The 25,624-nt window shown below is 34.6% G+C and overlaps 1 protein-coding gene across 1 annotated transcript in view; it reads left to right on the top strand.

The window, feature by feature from the left end:
* The window catches only part of RP1 (RP1 axonemal microtubule associated), a 356,998-nt gene that overhangs the window by 97,056 nt on the left and 234,318 nt on the right, over nt 1-25,624 (top strand). Inside the window, exons 5-6 of the mRNA XM_045075785.1 lie at nt 14,682-14,768; nt 18,415-18,547. Of these exons, the coding sequence (XP_044931720.1) occupies nt 14,682-14,768; nt 18,415-18,547 (220 nt within the window). The remainder of the gene's footprint in view (nt 1-14,681; nt 14,769-18,414; nt 18,548-25,624) is intronic.

The following is a 25,624-nucleotide window of genomic DNA, read 5'->3' as shown; positions in this document are numbered from 1 at the left end:
ATCATATATGGTCTTTTGGGTCTGTCTTCTTTCACTTAGCATGTTTTTAGTATTCATCCATGTTACAACATGTATTAGTACTTCTTTCCTTTTTTTTTAATCAATTAATAAGCTTTATTTTTTAAACCAATTTTAAGTTTATGGAAATTGAACAGATAGTGCAAAAAGCTCCCATATACCACTTCTGTCTTCCTAGTCTCAGTTTTTCTATTAACATCTTGCTTTAGTATAATACATTTGTTAATATTGCTGAACCGGTATCAATTCATTATTATTAACTAAACCCTACAATTTTCATTGGTGTTATTCTTTTGTGCAGTACAGTTTTAGGGGTTTTCACAAACACATAATGTCATGAATCCATCTAATGATGGATTCATAAAGAATATTTTCACTACCCTAAAATTCCCCTGGGTTCCATCTACTATCTGTTCCTCCCTCTCCTTGAACTCCTGGAAAGCACTGATTTTTTTTTTTTTTTTTTTTTACTATCTCTATGTTTTTGTCTTTTCTAGAATTTTGTATAGTTGGAATTATATCTTTATGCAACCTTTTAAGACAGGCTTCTTAAAAAAGCAGTATCTGCTAAAGGTTCCTCTGTCTTTTGAGGCTTGATAGCTCATTTCTTTCTTTTTTAAAAAAATTTATTTCTTTTCAGCGTAACAGAATTCATTGTTTATGTACCACACCCAGTGCTCCATGCAATACGTGCCCTCCATCATACCCACAACCTGGCTCCCCTAACCTCCCATCTCCCGCCCCTTCAAAATCCTCAGATTGTTTTTCAGAGTCCATAGTCTCTCATGGTTCATCTCCCTTCTCTTTGCTCAACTCCCTTCTCTCCATCTCCCCTTGTCCTCCATGTTATTTGTTATGCTCCACAAATAAGTGAAACTATATGATAATTCTTTCTTTTTTATGGCTGAATAATATTTAATTTATGGAAACACCACCTTTTGTTTATGCATTCATCTGTTAATGGTCATTTGGGTTGTTTTTACCCTTTGGCTATTGTGGATAGTGCTGCTAGCTACGAACATTTGTGTGTAAGTAATTTTTTATTATACACCTGTTTTTGTGTTTTTTTGACTATACACACACACACACACACACACACACCTGTTTCATTTCTTTTGAGTATATATATATATATATATATACACATATATATGTATATATGTATGTAAAAGTGGAAATTCTGAGTCATATGGTAATTCTATGTTTAACGTTTTGAGGAAGAGCCAAACTGTTTTCCATGGTGGTTCTATTATTTTACATTTTCACCAGCAAAGTATGAGTGTTTCATTCTCCACATTTTCGCTAACATTATTATTGTTGATTAGAAAAATTCTAAATTAAACCTTGTGGGTAGGTGTGAAGTGGGATCTCATTGTCATTTTGATTTATATGTTCATAATTAATGATATTGAGTATCACTATGTACTTGTATGCTATTTGTATATCTTCTTTGGAAAAATATCTATTCAAATACTTAATCCATTTTTAATTAGGTTGTTTTTCTTTTTGTTGTTGAGCTGTAAGAGTTCTTTATATTCTGAATACTAGACTCTCATCAAAAATAGAATTTGCAGATATTTTCTTTCATATTGTAGGTTGCCTTTTTACTCTTTGGTAGGTATCCTTTGATGCATAAGAATTTTAATTAAAAAGTTTTTTAAATTAAAATTCAATTTAGTTAATATAGAGTGTATTATTGGTTTCAGGAATAGAATTTTCTGTCTTTTCTAGAATTTTGTATAGTTGGAATTATATCTTTATGCAACCTTTTAAGACAGTGCTCATTACATCAAGTGCCTTCTTTTAATGCCCATTACCCAATAACCCCATCCCTCCCCCAACATCCCTTCCAGCAACCCTCAATTTGTTCCCTACAGTTTGGAGTCTCATATGGTTTGCCTCCCTCTCTGTCTTTATTTTTCCTTTCTTTCCCTATATCCATCTGTTTCCTTTCTTAAATTCCACACATGAGTGAAATTATATGGTATTTGTGTTTCTCTTATGGACTCATTCCGCTTAGCATAATACCCTCTAGTCCCATCCATGTCATTGCAAATAGCCAGATTTCATTCTTTTTGATGGCTGAGTAGTACTCCATTGTGTGTGTGTGTGAGTGTGTGTGAGTGTGTGTGTGTGTGTGTGTGTACCCCAAATCTTCTTTATTCATTCATTTGTTGATGGATATCTGGGCTCTTTCCATATTTTGGCAATTGTGGACATTGTTGCTATAAACATTGGGGTACATGTGCCCCTTCAAATCACCATCTTTGTATCCTTTGGATAAATGCCAGTAGTGCAATTGCTCAATCATAGGGTAGTTCTATTTTTGACTTTTTGAGGAACTTCCATACTGTTATCAGAGTGGTTGCACCAGTTTGCATTCCCACCAACAGTATAAGAGGGTTCCCCTTTCTCTGCATCCTTGCCAACATCTGTTGTTTCCTAACGTGCTAATTTTAGCCATTCTGACTGGTATGAGTTGGTATCTCACTGTGGTTTTGATTTGTATTTTCCTGATGCTGAGTAAGGTAGAACATTTTTTCATGTGTCTGTTGGCCATTTGTATTTCTTCTTTGAGAAATACATGTTCAAGTCTTCTGCTCATTTCTTAACTGGCTTTGTTATTTTTTGGGTGCTGAGTTTTATGTTCTTTAAAAAAATTTTTTTTTCAGTTTACATTTATCTTTATTTTTATTTATTATTTTTTATTTTTATTTTAAATTAATTAATTTTTGATTTTTTAAAAAATTTTATTTTATTTTATTTTTAAAATTTATTTTCAGCATAACAGTATTCATTATTTTTTCACCACACCCAGTGCTCCATGAAATCCGTGCCCTCTATAATACCCACCACCTGGTACCCCAACCTCCCACCCCCCCGCCACTTCAAACCTCTCAGATTGTTTTTCAGAGTCCATAGTCTCTCATGATTCACCTCCCCTTCCAATTTACCCCAACTCCGTTCTCCTCTTTAACTCCCCATGTCTTCCATGCTATTTGTTATGCTCCACAAATAAATGAAACCATATGATAATTGACTCTCTCTGCTTGACTTATTTCACTCAGCATCATCTCTTCCAGTCCCGTCCATGTTGCTACAAAAGTTGGGTATTCATCCTTTCTGATGGAGGCATAATAATACTCCATAGTGTATATAGACCACATCTTCCTTATCCATTCATCCGTTGAAGGGCATCTTGGTTCTTTCCACAGTTTGGTGACTGTGGCCATTGCTGCTATAAACATTGGGGTACAGATGGACCTTCTTTTCACGACATCTGTATCTTTGGGGTAAATACCCAGTAGTGCAATTGCAGGGTCATAGGGAAGTTCTATTTTTAATTTCTTGAGGAATCTCCACACTGTTCTCCAAAGAGGCTGCACCAACTTGCATTCCCACCAACAGTGGAAGAGGGTTCCCCTTTCTACACATCCCCTCCAACACATGTTGTTTCCTGTCTCGCTAATTTTGGTCATTCTAACTGGTGTAAGGTGATATCTCAATGTGGTTTTAATTTGAATCTCCCTGATGGCTAGTGATGATGAGCATTTTTTCATGTGTCTGATAGCCATTTGTATGTCTTCATTGGAGAAGTGTCTGTTCATATCTTCTGTCCATTTTTTGTTATGATTGCCTGTTTTGTGTGTGTTGAGTGTGAGGAGTTCATTATAGATCCTGGGTATCAACCTTTTGTCTGTACTGTCATTTGCAAATATCTTCTCCCATTCCCTAGGTTGCCTCTTTGTTTTTTTGACTGTTTCCTTTGCTGTTCAGAAGCTTTTGATTTTGATGAAGTCCCAAAAGTTCATTTTCACTTTTGTTTCCTTTGCCTTTGGAGACGTATCTTGAAAGAAGTTGCTGTGGCTAATATTGAAGAGGTTACTGCCTATGTTCTCCTCTAGGATTCTGATGGATTCGTGTCTCACGTTGAGGTCTTTTATCCATTTTGAGTTTATCTTTGTGTACGGTGTAAGAGAATGGTCGAGTTTCATTCTTCTACATATAGCTGTCCAGTTTTCCCAGCACCATTTATTGAAGAGACTGTCTTTTTTCCAATGTTTATTTTTTCCTGTTTTGTTGAAGATTATTTGCCCATAGAATTGGGGGTCCATATAAAAATATTTTATTTATTTATTTGACAGAGAGACAATGAGAGAGGGAACACAAGCAGGGGGAGGGGGAGAGAGAGAAGCAGGCTCCCCACTGAGCAGTGAGCCTGATGCAAGGCTAGACTCTAGAACCCTGGGATCATAAACTGAGCTGAAGGCCGACACTTAACCAACTGAGTCACCCAGGTGCCCCTATTTTTTAAAAATTTAACTTCAATTATCTAACATGTAGTACAAAATTAGTTTCAGATGTAGAGTTCATTAACTCATAAGTTGCATATAACACCAGTGCTCATCACATCATGTGCTCTCCTTAATGCCCATCATCCAATTACCCCATTCCCCTACCCACCACCCTTCCAGAAACAGTCAGTTTTTTTCCTATAGTTGGGAGTCTCTCATGGTTTATCTCCCTCTCGATTACTTCCCATTTAGTTTTCCCTCCCTTCTCCTTTGATCCTCTGTACTGTTTCTTATATTCCACATATGAGGGAAACCATATAATAATTGTCTTTCTCTGACTGATTTATTTTGCTCAGCATAATACACTCCAGTTCCATCCAGTTCATTGTAAATATTCTAAGGATTATAAATATTATAAGTATTCATCCTTTCTGATTGCTGAGTAATATTCCATTGTGTGTGATATATATCTTCTTTATCCATTATCTGTCAATGGACAGTGGACACCTTGGCTCTTTCCACAGTTAGGCTAAAAGATTATATGCCTAATTTGTTGGCATGTAATTGCTCATAACAACATGTGCCCTCCCTAATACCCATCACCCAATTAACCCTTCCCCCACCCCCCTCCCTTCCATAACCCTCAGTTTTGTTCTTGAAGTCTAGGTTCTTTCATGGTTTTTCTCCCTCTCTGATTTCTCTTTCAGTTTTCCCTCCCTTCATCTATGGTCCTCTGTGGTATTCCTATGCTCCACATATGAGTGAAACCATATGATAATTGTCTGTCTCTGCTTCACTTATTTCACTTAGCATAATTCCATCCACTTCCATGTTGATGCAAATGGTATGTCTTCATCTTTTAAAGATTGTTTTTTTCTTTCTGTTGTTCAGCTTGGGTGATGTCTACTACCCTTTCAGATCACTGATTTGTTCTTCTGCATCATCTAATATGCTTTTGATTCCCTCTATTGCATTTTTTATTTCAGTTATTATATTCTTTATCTCTGATTGATTTTTTTTCTAAATTTTCTGTCTTATTACTGAAGTTCTCACTATGTGCATCCATTTTTCTCCTGAGTTCAGGAAGCATCTTTATAACCATTACTTGGAACTCCTTATCAGGTAGATGGCTTATTTCTATTTTGTTTAACTCATTTTCTGAGGTTTTATCTTGTTATTTTATTTGTAACATATTCCTCTGTCTCCTCATTTTGCCTGACTCTGGGTTTCTATATATTAGGTAGATCATTTATGTCTCTTGGTCTTGAAGGAGTAGCCTTATGTAGAAGGTGTCTTGTGGATCTGCGAGGTGCAATACCCTCCTTGTCACAAGAAATAGGTGCTCCAGGGGTATCTCCTGTATGGCTGCTATGGGCATACTGGTGAGTTGGGCTGGCCCTTGGCATGGGTGGGTGAGAGGCCTGGCAACAGCTATTATGAACATACTGATAAGTGGGGTCCTCTTTGTGGGGGTTATGATCCTAGCTGAGACTATCTGTCAGATGACGACCTGTCAGAAGCCCTTTTGGAGGGACATTAGCCAAGGGTTGAAGGTTGAGTGTGGTGGGTCTACAGAATTCCAGGGAGGGTGAGTAGTGCTAGCAAGATAGATGGAGAGTGTCAGAAATGGTTTCCATCAAGTCTAAATCTGGAAGGTAGAAGAAGTATAAGAAAAATAGCACCAATCATTGAAGCTGTTTCTGGAGAATGTTCCTACAGATCCCTAACTCAGTGACACAGACCTTAAAATTAGTCAATAATTATCTTTTACTTATGGCCCAGGTGTTTTTTAAATTGCTGCCTTTGTGCTGGGTCTTGGAATGAGTGAGATTGTGCATCAGTATTTTAAGAGCAGTCTTGGTTTCCTGTAATCTTCCAGCTCCCCCAGAGTCAAGCCCTATTGATATTCAAAGCTGAACATTATAGAGGCTTGTTTTTCTGGTGTGGGTCCCCAGAGCAAGGGTGCCTGATATGGGGCTTCATCCTCTCATTCCTCAGGGATGACCTTCCATATTTATGATATCCTTCTGGTATTTAGTTCCCCACCAGTAATGTGGGTTGACTAGACTGTGTCTCTGCCACTTTTATCCATCTTGATGTAGCATTTTCTTTACATATTTGGTTGTGGGAGAGCTGTTCTCCTAGGCCTCGGGTCATTCTCAGAGAGTTTTTTTGGTGTGACTAAGGGAGGAGGAGAGCTCAGGATCTTCCTACTCTATTATCCTGATTTTATCTCTATTTACATACCCTAAAGGCTGTGGCTTGAGGGTCTTGTTTCCAATCACTCTGAAAGTAGGTGCTCATTGAGATCCCTCCTTTGGAATACTGACAGTTCTTGGAATAACCTCAACAGCTGGGACCTATAAAGGATAAGCCAGGCTGCTTACACAGTGAGAAAGGTCCAAGAGACAACAAAGTACGAGGGCTAAGTTGAATGACAAGTTCAGTTCCTACACTCTCAATTGGAAGAAGTGGCTATTTTACTTTATATATAGAAATAAACATTAAAAATCAAGCAAAATGAAGAAACAGAAGAAAATATTTCAAAAGAAAGAATGAAACAACTTGCTATATATAAAGGAACCCCCATAAGATTATGAGTGGATTTGTCTGCAAAAATTTTGCTGGACAAAAGGGAGTGGCATGATGTAGTCAAAGAGCTGAAGGGAAAAAGCTTGCAACCAAGAATGTGAACTAGAAGATTATCATTTATAATAATGGGGAGAGAGAAACAGTTTTTCAGATAAACAAAAACTAAAGAGTTCATCTTTACCAAACAAGACTTGCAAGAAATTTTAAAGGGAATTCTTTAAGCTAAAAAGAAAGGGTGATCATTAGTAAAAAGAAAACATATGAAAGTAAAAATTCTCACTGGTAAAGGTAAAATATATAGTAAATGCAGTGGTTTAATTACTTATAAAGCTAGTATGAAGATCAAGAGACAAAAGCAGTAAAAATTACTGTGACTATAATAATTAGAGGAGGGACACACAAAAAAGATGTAAAATGTGACATCAAAAACATAAAATTTGGAAAGGAGAGTAAAAATGTAGTTTTAGGATGTATTTATTTAATCAATTAAATTTAATTTTATTTTTTCAGTGTTCCAAGATTCATTGTTTATGCAGCACACCCAGTGCTCCATGCAGTATGTGCTCTCTTTCTACCCACAACCAGGCTCACCTAACCCCTCACTCCCTTCCCCTCCAAAACCCTCTGTTTGTTTTTCAGAGTCAAGTCTCTCATGCTTTGTCTCCCTTCTGATCTCCCTCAGTTCACTTTTTTTTTCTTTCTTCTAATGTCCCCCTATTTACTTCTTATGCTCCGCAAGTAAGTGAAACAATATATAATTGACTCTCTCTGCTTGACTTATTTCACTCAGCATAATCTCCTCCAGTCTTATTGATGCTGATACAAAAGTTGGGTATTCATCCTTTCTGATGGAGGCATAATATTCCATTGTATATATGGACCACAACATCTTTATCCATTCATCCGTCAAAGGGCATCTTGGCTCTTTCCACAGTTTGGCGATTGTGGCCATTGCTGCTATGAATATTGACATACATATGGCCCTTCTTTTCACTACATCTATATCTTTGGGGTAAATACCCAGTAGTGCAATTACAGGGTCATAGGATAGTTCTATTTTTAATTTTAGAATGTATATGAACTTAAATTGCTATCAATTTAAAATAGACTTTTATATATACAGGCTGTTATAAGTGAGCCCCATGGTAACCACAAAATTCTATTGTAAATACACAAAAGAAAATGAGAAAAGAAATTAAGCATAACATTAAATAAAATCATCATACCACAAGGAAAGTGATCTAGAGAAGAAAGAAAAGAGAGGAACCATGAAAATAGCCAGAAAACAATAAATACAATGACAGGAAGTGCATACCTATCAATAATTAGTTTAAATGTAAATGGAGTAAATGCTCTAATTGAAAACCATAGGATGACTGAATGGATAAAAGTCAACACCCATCTATATGTTTTCTATAAGAGACTTACTCCAGATCTAAACACACACAGACTGAAGGTGAAGGAATAGAAAAAGATATTTTATACAAAGAGAAACTAAAAGAAAGCTGGGTAGATATACTATCAGACAAAATAGACTTTAAATAAAGACTATAATAAAAGACAGAGATGAGCATTATCTTGGTTTTGTATCAACATGGACATGACTGGAGGAGATTATGCTGCGTGAAATACGTCAAGCTAAGGGAGTGAATTATAAAGTTTCACTTACTTGTGGAGCATAAGGAATAATATGGAGGACATTAGAAGAAAAGGAAAAGTGAATTGGGGTAAATCAAAGGGGAGGATAAACCATGAGAGACTGTGGACTCTGAGAAACAAACTGAGGGTTTTAGAGGGGAAGGAAGGGAGTGATAGGTGAGCCTGGTGGTGATATTAAGGAGGGCAAATATTGCATGGAGCACTGGGTGTGGTGCATAAACAATGAATCTTGGAACACTGAAAAAATAAAATAAAATAAAATAAAATATTATATAATGATAAAAGGATCAATCCAAGAAGAAGATATAACATTTGTAAATATTCATGCACCCAACATATGAGCAACTAAGAGAAAATACTAGAGAACTTAAGGGAGAAATTGATGGCTGTATAATAATAGTAGGTACCTTTAATTTCCCGCTTACATCAATGTTTAGATATTTTAGACAGAAAATCAATAAGGAAATATTGGCCTTAAATGACACAGTAGACAGGATGGACTTAATAGATAAATATAGAGTATTTTATCCAAATTCAGCACAATATACATTCTTCTCAAATGCACGTGAAATATTCTGCAGGATAGAATATTCTGCAGAATAGGGCACCTATGTGGTTCAGTCAGTGATCTTGGACTCCTGAGATCGAGCCCTGCATCGGGCTCCCTGCTCAGTGGGGCATCTGCTTCTCCCTCTGCCCCTCCTCCTGCTCTTGTGCTCCCTCTCTATCAAATAAATTAAAAAAGCTAAAAGAAAAAAAAAGAATATTCTACAAGATAGGAATTCTGCAAGCCATGAAACAGGTCTCAATGAATGTAAGAAGTTTGAAATCATATCAAGCGTCTTCACTTACCACAATAATATGAAACTAGAAATCAACTAGAAGATAAAAATCTGGAAAAAATCACTAATATGTGGAGATTAAATAACAAGCTACTGAATAAACAATGGGTCAGTGAAAGGAGAAATTAAAAAAAATATCTGGGGACAAATTAAAATGGATACACAACATACCAAAATCTATGGTGAATAGCAGTAGTAGTTCTTTTTTTTTCTAGGTTACTATTTTTTTAAATTTTTTATTTTTTATAAACATTTATTTTTATCCCAAGGGGTACAGGTCTGTGCATCGCCAGGTTTACACACTTCACAGCACTCACCAAAGCACATACCCTCCCCAATGTCCCTAACTCCCCCCTTCTCACACCCCCCCACCAGCAACCCTCAGTTTGTTTTGTGAGATTAAGAGTCACTTATGGTTTGTCTCCCTCCCAATCCCTTCTTGTTTCATTGATTCTTCTCCTACCCACTTAAGCCCCCATGTTGCATCACCACTTCCTTATATCAGGGAGATCATATGATAGTTGTCTTTCTCTGCTTGACTTATTTCGCTAAGCATGATATGCTCTAGTTCCATTCATGTTGTCGCAAATGGCAACATTTCATTTCTTTTGATGGCTGCATAGTATTCCATTGTGTATATATACCACACCTTCTTGATCCATTCATCTGTTGATGGACATCTAGGTTCTTTCCATAGTTTGGCTATTGTGGACATTGCTGCTATAAACATTCGGGTGCACGTGCCCCTTTGGATCACTACATTAGTATCTTTAGGGTAAATACCCAGTGGTGCAATTGCTGGGTCATAGTTCTATTTTCAACATTTTGAGGAACCTTCATGCTGTTTTCCAGAGTGGTTGCACCAGCTTGCATTCCCACCAATAGTGTAGGAGGGTTCCCCTTTCTCTGCATCCTCGCCAGCATCTGTTATTTCCTGACTTGTTGATTTTAGCCATTCTGACTGGTGTGAGGTAATATCTCATTGTGGTTTTGATTTTTATTTCCCTGATGCTGAGTGATATGGAGCACTTTTTCATGTATCTGTTGGCCATCTGGATGTCTTCTTTGCAGAAATGTCTGTTCATGTCCTCTGCCCATTTCTTGATTGGATTATTTGTTCTTTGGGTGTTGAGTTTGCTAAGTTCTTTATAGATTTTGGACACTAGTCCTTTATCTGATATGTCGTTTGCAAATATCTTCTCCCATTCTGTCAGTTGTCTTTTGATTTTGTTAACTGTTTCCTTTGCTGTGCAAAAGCTTTTGATCTTGATGAAATCCCAATAGTTTATTTTAGCCCTTGCTTCCCTTGCCCTTGGCGATGTTCCTAGGAAGATGTTGCTGTGGCTGAGGTCGAAGAGGTTGCTGCCTGTGTTCTCTTCAAGGATTTTGATGGATTCCTTTCTCACATTGAGGTCCTTCATCCATTTTGAGTCTATTTTCGTGTGTGGTGTAAGGAAATGGTCCAATTTCATTTTTCAGCACTAGTAGTTCTAATAGATAAGTTTGTAGCAATACAGGTCTATCTTAAGAAACAAGAAAAAACTCAAATAAACAATTTCACTTTATACTTATAGAAACTAGAAAAAGAAGAATAAAGTCCAAACTTAGTAGAAGGAAGGAAATAATAAAGATCAGAGGCACAATATATGAAATAAAGATTAAAAATACAATAGAAAAGATCAGTGAAACAAAAGCTGGTTCTTTGACAAGAAAAAAAATTGGAAAACATTGGCGAGACATACTGAGAAAAAGAGAGAGGGCTCAAATAAAATCAGAAATAAGAGAGGAAAAGTTACAACTGATATAAAAGAAAAAGAAAAGAAAAAGAATCACCAAAGATTACTGTGAACAATTATACACCAACAGTTTGGACAACCTATAAGAAATGGATAAATTTCTAGAAATATATAACCTTCTAAGACTGGATCATAAAGAAGTAGATAATCTGAATAGAATGATTATTAATAGGAGATTGAATCAGTAATCAAAAAACTTCCAGCAAACAGAAGTCCAGTGATAGATGACTTCATAGGTAGATTGTACCAAATACTTAAAGGAGAATTAATGCATGTACTTCTCAAAATATTCCAAAAAATTGAAAAAGAGGGGATTCTTCCAAACTCATTTTTAAATGTCAACATTACACTGATACCAAAAGCGATCAAAGAACTACAGAAAAAGAAAATTATAGGCCAGTATCATTGATGAATATTGATGTAAAAGTCCTCAACAAAATATTAGCAAAACAAATTGAACAATACATTAAAATGATCATGTACTATGATCATGTGAGATTTATTCAAGGGATGCAAACATGGTTCAACACCTGTAAATCAATCAACATGATATATAGCATTAACAAAATGAAGGATGAAAATCATGTTCATCTTAATAGACATGAAATTTTTTTTTTAACGAAGTTCAACATTCATTTATCATAAAGACTCAACAAAGTGGGTGTAGAGGGGACATACTTCAACATAATAAAGGCCATATAGGACAAACCCATAGCTAACATCATACTCAGTGATGAAAAACTGAAATCTTTTCTTCTAAGATCAGGAATAAGACAGTAATATCCATTCTTCCTTGCCACTTTTATTCAACACAGTATTAGAAATCCTAGCCAGTGCAATTAGGCAAGAAAAAGAAATAGAAATGACTTTAATTGGAAATGAAAAAGTAAAACTGTCACTACTTATGGATTACATGTTTTCATATATAGAAAACTCCTAGGAATCCACCAAAAAATTTTTATAACTAATAAAAAAGTTCACTAAAGTTTCAGGGTAAAAACCCAATATACAAAAATCTTTTGTGTTTTTATACATTAACAGTGAACTATAAGAATGAGACACTAAGAAGACAATCCCAGTTACAATTGTATCAACAAGAATAAAATACCTAGGAATAAATTTAACCAAGGAGGTAAAATTCCTGTACACTGAAAACTAGAAGACATTGATGAAAGATATTGAAGAAGACACAAATAAACAGAAAGATACTCTATGCTTATGGATTAGAAGAATTAATATTTTTAAAATGTCCATATTAGCTGAAGCAATCTATATATTAAATGTTATCCCTTTGAAAATTTATGGCATTTTTTACAGAAATAGATCCATCCAATATGTATGAAAATAGATATCCAATATCTATGTATGAAACCACAAATATTCCAAGTAGCCAAAGCAGTCCTAAGAAAGAAAAACAAATTTAGAGGTATCAAAACCCCAGATTTGAATATACACTACAAAGCTGTAGTAATCAAAATAGTATAGTATCAACATAAAACAGACATATAGATCAATGGTACAGATTAGAGATCTCAGAAATAAACCCATGCATATATAGTCAACTTATGACAAAAGGAGGCCAAGAATATATAATAAATAAATGATGTTGGGAGGGAAAATGGACAGTCATGTTATACCATATACAAAAATTAGCTCAAAGTCAATTAAAGTCTTGAATGTAATATCTGTAACTATAAGACTGAAGAAAACATAGGTGGAAAGCTTTTTGACATTAGTCTTAGTGATCATTTTTTGACTCTGACTTCAAAGGCAAGGGCAAAAAAAGCAAAAATAAGAGGTAGTACATCAAACTAAAATCTTCTGTATGAAGGATACCATCAAAAAAAGAAAAAAGAAAAAAGAAAAAAAAACCTTACTGAATAGAAGATATTTCCAAGTCATATATCTAAGAAGGGGTTAATATCCAAAATATATAATGAACTCATATAACCTAATATCAAAAAGAGAAATAATCTGATTAAAAATGGGTAGATCTGAATAGACATTTTCCCAAAGAAGATATATAAATGTCCAACAGGTACATGTAAAGATAATTAACATCACTAATCATGAGGAAAAGGTAAATAAAAAATATGTGATACCACCTCCCACCTGTTAGAATGGCTATTATCAAAAAGATAAGGAATAATAAGTTGGCAAGAAGAGGAAAAAAGAGAACCTGTACACTGTTGGTGGTAATGTAAATTAGTACAATCACTGTGGAAAACACTATGGAGAAAAATATCCTATGATCCAACAATTCCACTTCTGGAATTAAAAAAAAAAGTGAAAATATTATTTCAAAAAGATATATGTACTCTTGTGTTCATTGCAGTATTATTTACAATAGCCAAGATATGGAACTAATCTTAAGTGTCCATTGATGGATGAATGGAAGATGTGGTATAAATACATAATGGAATACTACTCAGTCATAAAAAAAGAATGAGATCTTGACACTTGCGGCCACGTAAGTGTACCTTGAGGGTATTATACTAAGTGAAATAAGTCAGAGAAAAACAAATATCATATGATTTTACTTATATGCAGAATCTAAAAAAATAAACAATGAAACAAAACAAAACTAATAGATACCCAGAACAGATTGGTAGTCACCAGATGGTATGGGGGTTGAATATATAAATAAGTAACAGGGATGTAATATTACAGCATTGCTATGGTCAGTAATGTTGTATTGCACATATGATGTGAGAGTAAGAGAGTAAATCGTAAAAGTTCCCATCACAGGAAAAAAATGGCAAAACTTTGCTTGGTGACAGATGGTAACTAGACTTATTTTGGTCACCATTTCATAGATTACACAAATATCACATGATATACATGAATCTAATATAATGTTATATGTCAATTATAGCCTAATAAGAAAGAACATTATATTAATTTCCCTTGCAATTTCTTTGACTCATTGGTTGCTTAAGAGTATGTTGTTAATTTATACACAGTTATGAATCTTCCACTTTTCCTTGTAGTGATTTCTAGTTTTATCCCATTGAAGTTAGAAACTATTCTCTGTGTGATTTCAATCTTATTTAATTTTCAAAAATTTTAGTGATATAACATACAGTCTGCCCGGGAAAATGAATTCCATGTGTACTTGAGAGAACTATATTCTTCTGTTGTTGGGTGAGATGTTCTATAAATATCTGTTAGATCTAGTTGGTCTATAATGTTGTTCACGTCCTTAATTTCTTTATTGATCTTATGTCTAGTTATTCTACACATCATGCGGAGTGGGGTATTCCAACCATTATTTTAGATTACTTCTCTATTCAATTTGGTCAATTTTTGTTTCATATGTTTTGGCACTTTGTCATGAGGTATATACATGTTTGTAATTATTATATTTCTTGATGGATTAACCCCATTATTGATATATAATATCAATATCCTAATATGAGCTATTTTTAAATGGATTTTGTGAAATTACATTGAAATACATTTTCTTGGTTCTTTTCTAGATCATGGTTGGAAACATTGGAACACTCTTTAAGATTCGTATTGGTCATACTAATTCTGGATCCTCCCCTTCCTGGCACTGTAAAGAGGTGAAAACTTACCAACAACACTCCCATCCTTTGCAAAACCCTCTGCAAATTCCTTTCAGGAATCAAACCCCAAAGAGGCATTTCACACCTGTTGTAATTGGTGGAACCAAACCTAGATCTTTTTAGTCAGTCTATTTCTCAAAACAACATCATATGCCCTTATTAATAACTTAATTCCTAATTTATTGAGGTAAGTACCTCAAGTAAATAATCCTTTTACCTCTTTGCAAAGAAAAGTACTTGGGACTGTGGATAAACTCCCATTGTTCTTTTTTTTTAATTTTAGTTTTAACTATTTTATTATTTTTTATTAAGTATGGTTGAAACAGTGTTATATTAATTTCAGGTGTACAACATCATGTTTTGACCATTACATTGCTTCTTGATATGGTTGCACTATTGATGAAAAGGTAACTAGGTGAATGTTATCAGAAGGTTTCAGAAGGTTTGTAAAAATAGACAATTTGTGTTTGTGAAATAATAATCTTCTAGACTTGAATGCCAGCTCTCAAATTTGGTCTATTCATGCTAAGCAAATAATGCCACTTGATACATTTTAACAGCAAAAAAAAAAAAAAAAAAAAAAAAAAGGCTTACACTTTCTAAATTATTCAGAATTAAAAATTTTACTTATTACCACAATTGCCAACAAACAATCTTTAACATTGAAAATCAAAAATCTTATTATCCATTTTCATGTATGGTGTATTTCCATCTTTTGTCGTTTCAAAATAAATGAACTTATATAAGCAAGTTCTCCAAATGCAAAGACCATCTAGTCAAACTCTTGATATTCTTGGCAGACTTGTTCTACAGTTTTGTAATATGTGAGAAAATTAATGAAAATTTTGTGGAAGATGAGTAATCACCTAAAAATACTTTTATTCTATTAGCAGATATATCTATATATAGCCATAGTTATACGTATCTATGGATACATATAGTTGTTAATAATACCGTCTTCTTTGGGACATCAGGGTGGCTCAGTCAGTTAACCTTCTGCCTTTGGCTGGGGTCATGTTCTCAAGGTACTGGGTTCCAGTTCAAGACAGGCTCACTGCTCAGTGGGGACCCTGCTTCTCCCTATGCTCCTCTCCCTGCTCAAGCTCTCTCTCTTTCTCACTATCTTTCCCTCAAATAAATAAATAAAATCTAAAAAAAATAATGCCATCACTTTTGCATTAAAGTCACAAAAGATCCTGAAGGAAATTGGAAAATGAAACTCATTTTATGAAAATATGAATGTAGAAGTTAGATTTTAGATTTAAAATTACTGCATGGCTGCTATATGAAATAATTTTCTCTTTTATGCTATATAGGGTTTTGAAGTACAATAATCAAATTGATACTTAAGTGATCATATATAATAGTGCCTTTTACTTTTTTTAAGTTAATTTGTGAAAATTATCATTAATACTCCTGTCATCTCATTTGATTGAAAACCAATAAGCAATATTATATTCATTATACATTTCTATTCAGCCTGGATGTTGAGACAGCGATTCAGGGATCTAAAAAGATTTTATAATATATTGCAGAGAAAAGACAAAAAAATCGGTTGAATGTTTCTGTTGTGTCTCTCTGTATGACAATTACTCTCATTGCAAGGCAACTTTGTGCCTGAGTTTTACCTCACCTGTCTTTGAGTATCAGTAAAGAAGGGAGATGGTCTTGATTCAAAGTTTTATTCCAGCTCGATAAAGCACTTATATAATTTACTAATTTTGCCAAGTTAAGTTACTAGATAATGTGTTGGGTATTTTCTGTTTAATTCTTTTTTAAAATTTAATTTAATTTTTCCAGTGTTCCAAGATTCACTGTTTATGCATCACCCATGCAATACTTGCACTTCTTAATACCCACCACCACCAAACCCTCACCCCCCACCCCTCCAAAATCCTCAATTTGTTTCTCAGGGTCCACAGTCTCTCATGGTTTGTCTCCCCCTCTGATTTCCCCCAATTCACTTTTCCTAATGTCCTCCATGTCATTCCTCAAGCTCCACAAGTAAGTGAAACCATACGATAATCGACTTTCTCTGCTTGACTTTCTTTAATCAGCATATCTCCTCCAGTCTTGTTGATGCTGATACAAAAGTTGGGTATTCATCCTTTCTGAAGGAGGCATAATATTCCATTGTATATATGGACCATATCATCTTTATCCATTCATCTGTCAAAGGGCATCTTGGCTCTTTCCACAGTTTGGCGATTGTGGCCATTGCTGCTATGAATATTGACATACAAATGGCCCTTCTTTTCACTACATCTGTATCTTTGGGGTAAATACCCAGTAGTACAATTGCAGGGTCATAAAGAAGCTCTATTTTTAATTTCTTAAGGAATCTTCACACTGTTTTCCAAAGTGGCTGTAGCAACTTGCATTCCCACCAACAGTGTAAGAGGGGTCCCCTTTCTCCACATCCCCTCCAACACTTCTTATAGTATAGTTTAGAAGTTTAAAATTTAAAGTAAGCCAATTTGTACCTATAACATGAAGGGATTTGAGTTAAAACATTTAGCCCATTATAGCAATAATGATACAACATTTCCACAGCCCATAAAATAATCACATTACTTTTAATCCTTTAATCTTGGTTCTTTCAAGTTTCGTTAAGAAGATTACAAAATAAAAAGTTTCAAATGGTGGTTTATTTTGTACTTCTCAAGTAATTTGCCTTGGGCTTTATTTAAAATAACCAAATCAAATAGTGATGCCAGCAGCCTTGCAAAACCATGGCAATTCTGTGTGGTTCTCAGGAAGCCTTTCTATAAGTGTGATTGTACCAAAATCACACATGGTGTGAATTTATGAATGCATTCTGGGTCTTACCAAGATCTGGAGAATTAATAAGTTTATGTATCAAAAATATTTCTTTATAACAACCTAATTTCTTAAATATATTAAAATAGGAAAAATCTCTGATTTAGACATTTTAAAGACTATAAGATTAATTTAACAAATAAAATAGCACTCACTGAAGCTTTTAAAACAATAATAGTACCCAATTCATGAAAGGCTAGATTTTAGAATCAGGAATCATAGTTTCTACTTTCTGCTGATTTTTTGTATTCATCTGATCCTAATAGAATTTATTAACATCTTTGTTTAACTCCAGGATAAATGGAATAGATCTAATATGGCATAATAGGTACCCAAATAAATAATTATTGCTTAAATTTCATTCATTGCTGAGAACCCACAGAGAAAAAACTATCAGTTTTAATCTCTGATGCATGAAATATAAGCTTATGCTAACATTTTATAAAATCATTTTGAAATAAAAAAGGTATTTACTAAGGGATTGGAACAGAGAAGTAATAGATTTTTCAAAATTGTCAATCTCTTTCTAAATAGGAAAATATTAACACTTAGAAAATTTGAGAGGAAATTGGTATTTTTAGCATTTCAATATAGAGAAATTAGAAATAGAAAAATTTCAAAATAAAAGAAATGCCATTATACTTGAGATGACAATAAAAGAAGAAATTAGCACTTTTCTTGTCAAGTATTCAAGAACTTTTTGTATTTAAAAAGATGTGACATGATCTTCTATGAGCTAAGTGTGAGGCTTGGATGAAACTTTTATTAGACTCTTTGGTAAAGAATTCTTACATTTTTTACAAGAAATGCTGTTGCTTTGTAGATACAATTGTGGAACATGAATTCTGGAAAAGAGTTTTATATACCTGTTCAACGATGGTTGGCACAAGATCAAGAGGATGGGGAAATCTGTCGAGAATTTCCTGTTTTAAACAAAGGACAACCCATACTTCCAGGTAGGAAAGATCTAACTCCGTGAAGCACGAATAAAATATGTTTACCTAAATGCTTAAGGATAGGGAACTTTTAATACATGTCGAGTAAATAAATAAATGAATAAATAATGATTAAACAACTGCTCATTTCTTACCAATTACCTCTTCTGGTGTGAGAGTTGCATCTAGATATTTTGTAGTCATTTCATGTACTGGCATTCAGGAATATGTTTTTATCTACAATTAAACTTGCAGGGTGATCAAATGAAATTCCTCTTTCCTTATTTGTCTTAAGATTTTATGTATTTGTTTGAGTGAAAGAGCACAAGCAGGGGGAGGGTCAGGGGGAGAGGGACAAGCAGACTCCCGAGTGGGGAGTCTCACGTGGGGTTGTATCATGGGACCCTGGGATCGTGACCTGAACCTAAGTCAGATACTTATCCAACTGAGCCACCCAGGCATCTCTGAAATGTCTCTTAATCAGAACAAGAAAATTAAATTTTAGAAGGTCATGAGACAATTGAGTGCCCAATGAAGAAGTTATTCCAGAGCTAAGAAAAGGAAGTCAGTGTACACTTTCCCCACCAGTTTCTACTTTAGTTTTGAAAAATTTACTACTTGATGAGGAAATGAAAACAGAACTGCTTAATGACTTTAAGCATTTGATCAAAAGCAGTGGTGTGTTCAAGTTTTATGTAAATATGGCTGAGAAATAGGCTCTGCTCAGGGTTAGAGAGTCACTGTGTACTGTATAGTTCAGGGTGACTCTATAAGAGCTGTTTGCCTCGTGTCTGCTGGCCTCCATTTTGGAAGAGAATAGGAAAAGTGTATATAAGAATTATTAAGTGGGTAATTTACAAAAATAAATTTTTCTTCTATCCAGAATATTTCCTACCCAAAATGTGATATCTTAGCTTTTTAAAGCAATAAATGCTAATAAATATTATGTGAAGATTAAGAGGAGTTCCACAATGTCATACAATCTTATACTAGGCTTAGGTACATAATAATTGTAACTTTTTTAGGGAGTGTAGGTAAGTAAAACATTTGCAGAGGCTGATGATTCCACTGTGGTTTTTAACTAAGGTGTAATAAATTCTCTGTTAATTTTCTGAAGTCAAAATATTTTTGAAAATATATGAATAGTTACATTTGGTGAAAAGTGAAGGCTTGTGTGAGCATTGTTCTCACAACTCACAAGCATTTTTACCATCCTTAAAAGGATTCCCAACATTCTTCCTCATCAACCTATTTGCTTCATCCAGAATGAGACCTTGGCCAGGTGTCCTGTTCCTACCCACTGCTAGTCAGGATGCAGAGGTTATTTTTTGCTTTCTTGTCTCTTATTTTACTGTAAAATTCTGTTCAAAGGATCTATATTCTTCAAATACATAATAATTTTCCTTGCTTTATTTGTAGTACTTGGTACTTAAGGTTTATGAATAAACATTTCCCCCCAGTTTCTTCCCCCAGTTGGAGAAACCTCTTTCTTACATATCTCTGTGCTTCTGTACCCTCTCATATGCTGTTAATAAACTTAGTAAACCTTTACTTATCTAAATATCATAATAGATAAATGATAGCTGATCTCAGACATACTTTCATTTAATATTCTAGCCACGACTGGTGCCATGTATGAAATAATGTTATAGACAAGTGGCAGCTTTCTCTCAAGATGGAGACATCAGTTCTAGGTGGTGTAAACAAGGAAAGTCTCAATTACTGGTTTTTTTATTATTATTATTGTTGTTGTTGTTGTTGCTATATTGAGTAGCTTTGAGTCCATAAAGAATTAGGGCAGTATTTGTCTTTTTTTTTTTTTTTTTCTTTAAGAAAGAGAGAGAGTGAGAGTGGGCAGGGAGATTCAGAGAGAGAGAGAGAGAGAGAGAGAGAGACTGACTCTTAAGCAGGCACTGTGCTGAGCATGGATCTTGAGTTGGGGCTTGATCTCACAACTCTGAGATCATGACTTGAGTTGGACTTAACTGACTGAGCCACCAGACACCTCAGGGCAATATTTGTCATTTAAGGTGAAAGGAAGTCTAAAAGTGTTTGCCTGATTAGTCAGTATACTATCATATGTACCTGAAAAATATGTTTTGTAATTATGGAATTATTTTCCTGAAGGGGATAAGTGTTACTAAGATAACCAGAGCAAAAAATGGACTTTCTCAGGCTGGTGATGTATTTCTTTTTAATTTTAATGTTTAGTTGTGATAACAAACACATAACAAGATTGACTGTCTTAATATTTGTAATTGTACATTTCAGGAGTGTTAAGGATATTCACGTTGTTTTGCAACAGATGTCTAGTACTTTTTTCATCTTCCAAGAATGAAATTTTATTTCTTCTTTGTGAATTTTGGCAGATTGTTTCAGGGAATTGGTCCACTTTACCTAGGCTATCAAATTTGTGAACATAGAGTTGTAGTTGTTCGTAACATTCCTTTAGTATCATTTTAAGTTTCCATGGGATCTGTAGTGACATTCGCTTTTTAATTTCTGAAATTACTAATTTGTGTTCTCTTTTTTTCTCAGTGAGGGTGGCTAGAGGCTTATTGATTTGATTAAAATTTTTTGGAATTACTTTTAGTTTCATTGATTTTCTTCTCTTGATTTCTTATTTTTGATTTCACTGATTTCTGCTCTAAATCTTCTTATCTAATTTGATTTAATTTGCTCTTCTTTTTCTAGTTTCCCAGGGTGGAAACTTTGGTGGTTGATTTTAGACTTTTCTTCTTTTCTAATGTATGTATTCAGTGTGTTATAAATCCCTCAGCATTGTTTTTGCTCTATCCCACAAGTTTTGATAAATTGTATTTTTATTTTAATTAAGTTCAAAATATTTTAAAAATTTCCTTTGTATTACTTCTTTGACTCATGTGTTATTTAGAAGTGTGTTATTTGATCTCCGCATGTAATGGAATTTTTCAGATATCTTTTTGTTACTAATGCCTAGTTTAATTCTACTGTGGTCTGAGAGAAGACATTGTATGATTTCTGTTCTTTTAAATCTGTTAAGGTTTGTTTTATGGCCCAGACTGTGATCTATCTGGGTGAATGTCTCTTGTGAGTTGGGGAAGAATGTATGTTCTGCCATTGTTGGATGAAGTAATCTATAGATGTGAATTATAAGTAGTTGATCAACAGTGTTATTGAGTTCACTTATGTCCTTATTGATTTTCTGCTTGCTTGATCTGTCCATTTTTTGAGAGAGGGATGTTGAAGCCTCCAGCTATGACAGTGGATTCACCTATTTTCCTGCAATTCTGTCACATATTGAACATGAATTTTTGCTTCATGTAATTTGATGTTCTTTTGTTAGGCATATACATATGCAGTATTATCATGTCTTCTTAGAGAATTGGCATTTTAATCATTATATAATGCCTTTCTTTATCCCAAATATCTTTTCTTGCTTTAATACCTGCTGTGGCTGAAATTAATATAGGTATTCCTGCTTTCTTTTGATTAGTTTAAAATTCTGTATTTTCCTCTATCCATTTACTTTTAATTTATGTGTATCTTTATATTAAAAATAGGTTTATTATAGATAAAATAAACATAAAAATAAAAAAATTATAGATAAAATATAGATAAAATAAAATATTGGATCTTTTCTTTCATCCTTTAAATTTTTTATTTTTTAAATTTCTTTTCAGTGTATCAGAATTCATTGTTTATGCACCACACCCAGTGCTCCTTGCAATATGTGCCCATGTGTTATTTTTTAATCCACTCTGACAAATATTAATTGACTCATTTAGACCATTGATGTTTGAAGTGATTGTTGATATAATTAGATTAATATATACCATATTTGCTACTGTTTTCTATTTGCTTCTTTTATTCTTTGTTCCTGTTTTTCTTTCATTCTTACTCTGTTTTTGTGATTTTATTTTATTTTTTAAAGATTACACTTATTTTTAGGACAGAGAGAGAGCACAAGCAAGGTGAATGATAGGCGGAGGGAGAAGCAGACTCTTCACAACACAGAGGACATGGGGAGATGGAAAGGAGAACTGAGTTGGGGGAAATCAGAGGGGGAGACAAACTATGAGAGACTGTGGACTCTGAGAAACAAACTGAGGGTTTTGGAGGGGAGGGGGGTAGGGGGTTTGGTGATTGTGGTGGAGGGTATTATGGAGGGCACGTATTGCATGGACCACCGGGTGTGGTGCATAAATAAAGAATTCTGAAACATTGAAAAGAAATTAAAAAAAAAAAGAAAGAAAAAGAAAAAGAAAGAAAAAGAAAAAGAAAGAAAAGCCCAATGCAGGGCTTGTTCCCAGGACCCTGGGATTATGATCTGAGCAGAAGACAAATGTTTAACTGACTGAGACAGCCAGGCACCCCTGTTTTGTGATTTTAATAGAACATTCAATTGAGAACATCATTCCATTTTTTTCCCCTTTCTCAGCTTATCAGTGATACTTTACAAGAAAACGTTATTTAGTGTCTGCTCTACAGTTTTCTTCTATCTCTTGTATCATTGCTTTATTTTTTTATATGTAAGAACATGTAAGTATATATTATGTATACATTCATAAACATAAATAATTAAATGCATTGATGCCATTATTATGTTTTTAAATAAACTTATATGTTAAATGAATTAAGAATAAGAAAAATACAAGTTTTTGTTTTATCTTCACTTATTGCTTCTTCAGTGCTCTTACTTTCTTTATATGGATCAGAATTTCTGACCTGTATTATTTTCCTTCTCTTTTTTTAAATATTCAATTTTATTTTTTCCCGAGTTCCAAGATTCATTGTTTATGCACGCACCCAGTGCTTCATGCAATACATGCCCTCCTTTTTCTCTTTTCTTTTTTTTTTTAAAATTTTATTTACTTATTTGACAGACAGAGATCACAAGTAGGCCGAGAGGCAGGCAGAGAGAGAGGAAGGGAAGCAGGCTTCCTGTTGAGCAGAGAGCCCGATGCGGGACTCGATCCCAGGACCCCAGGATCATGACCTGAGCTGAAGGCAGAGGCTTAACCCACTGAGCCACCCAGGCACCCCAATACATGCCCTCCTTAATACCCACCACCGGGCTCATCCATTTCCCTGTGCCCCTCCCTTCCAAAACCCTCAATTTGTTTCTCAGGGTCCACCGTCTCTCATGATTTGTTTCTCCCTCTGATTTCCCCCAATTCACTTTTCCTTTCCTTCTCCTAATGTCCTCCATGTCATTGCTCATGCTCCACAAGTAAGTGAAATCATATGATAATTGACTTTTTTTGCTTGACTTATTTCACTCAGAATAGTTTCCTGCAGTCCCATCCATACTGATACAAAAGTTGGATATTTATCCTTTCTAATGGAGGCTTGATACTCCATTGTATATATGGACCATATCCTCTTTATCCATTCACCTGTGTAAGGCATCTTGGCTCTTTCCACAGTTTGGTGATTGTGGCCATTGCTGTTATGAACATTGGGGTACATATGACTCTTCTATTCACTACATCTGTATCTTTGGGGTAAATACCCAGTAGTGCAATTGATGTACGGTTGGATCCTATTAGCTAGGATCTTGTTGAGAATCTTGACATCCATATTCATCAGTGATATTGGTCTGAAATTCTCCTTTTTGTTGGGCTCTTTGCCTGCTTTGGGGATCAGGGTAATGCTGGCTTCATAGAAGGAACCTAGAAGTCTTCCTTCTGTTTCTATTTTTTGAAACAGCTTCAGGAAAATAGGTATTATTTCTTCCTTGAATGTTTGGTAGAATTCCCTAGGGAATCCATCAGGTCCTGGTCTTTTGTTTTTTGGTAGGTTTTTGATCACAGCTTCAATTTTGTTACTAGATATTGGTCTATTCAGGTTTTCTATTTCTTCCTGTTTAAGCCTTGGAAGTTTATAGGTTTCCAGGAATACAGACATTTCTTCTAGCTTACTTAACTTATTGGCATATAGCTGTTGGTAATAATTTTTGATGATTGTTTCTATTTCTTTGGTGTTGGTCATGATCTTTTCCCTTTCATTCATAATTTTATTAATTTGAGTCCTCTCTCTTTTTTTTTGGATTAGTTTGGCCAGTGGTTTATCGATCTTATTGATTCTTTCAAAAAACCAGCTTCTAGTTTCGTTGCTGTGTTCTACTGTATCTCTAGTTTCTATCTCATTGATCTCTGCTCTAATCTTGATTACTTCCCTTCTTGTGTGTGGGGTTGGCTTAATTTGTTGTTGATTCTCCAACAACAAAGGTGTAGAGACAGCTGGTGTATTCTGGATTTTTCAATTTTTTGAGGGAGGCTTGGATGGCTATGTATTTCCCCCTTAGGATCGCCTTTGTTGTATCTATAGATTTTGGACCAAAGTTTCTTCATGCTCATTGGTTTCCATGAATTGTTTAAGTTCTTCTTTGACTTCTTGGTTAATCCAAGCATTCTTAAGCAAGGTGGTTTTTAGTTTCCAGGTGTTTGAATTCCTTCCAAACTTTTCCTTGTGGTTGAGCTCCAGTTTCAAAGCATTGTGATATGAGAATATGCAGGGAATAATCTCAGTCTTTTGGTATCAGTTGAGCCCTGATTTGTGACCAAGTATATGGTCTATTCTGGAGAAAGTTCCATGTGTGCTTTAGGAGAATTACTCTGCTGTTTTAGAGTGGAATGTTCTGTATATATCTATGAGGTCCTTCTGGTCCAATGTGTCATTCAAGAATCTTGTTTCTTTATTGATTTTTTTGCTTAGATGATCTGCCTATTACTGAGAATGGCGTGTTAAGATCCCCTACAATTAATGTATTCATATCAATATAACTTTATTTTGGTTAACAGTTGTCTTATGTAGTTGGCTGCTCCCATATTGGGGCATAAATATTTACAGTTGTTAGATATTCTTGGTTGATAGACCCTTTAGTAATGATGTAGTATCCTTCTGTATCTCTGACTACAATCTTTAGCTTAAAAGCTAGTTTATCTGATAGAAGAATTGCTATTTCAGCTTTCTTTTGAGGCCCATTGGCATGAAAGATGGTTCTCTATCCCTTCACTTTCAGTCTAGATAAATCTTTAGCTTCCAAATGTGTCTCTTAAAGACAGCATATGAATGGGTTCTGTCATTTTATCCAGTCTGCAGCCCTTTGCAGTT

The sequence above is a fragment of the Mustela putorius genome, unplaced genomic scaffold, assembly GCF_011764305.1.
Source record: "Mustela putorius furo isolate JIRA1106 unplaced genomic scaffold, ASM1176430v1.1 tig00000151_pilon_pilon_pilon, whole genome shotgun sequence".
In the NCBI taxonomy this organism is placed as follows: domain Eukaryota; kingdom Metazoa; phylum Chordata; class Mammalia; order Carnivora; family Mustelidae; genus Mustela; species Mustela putorius.
This window is presented reverse-complemented; position numbering and strand designations above follow the sequence as displayed.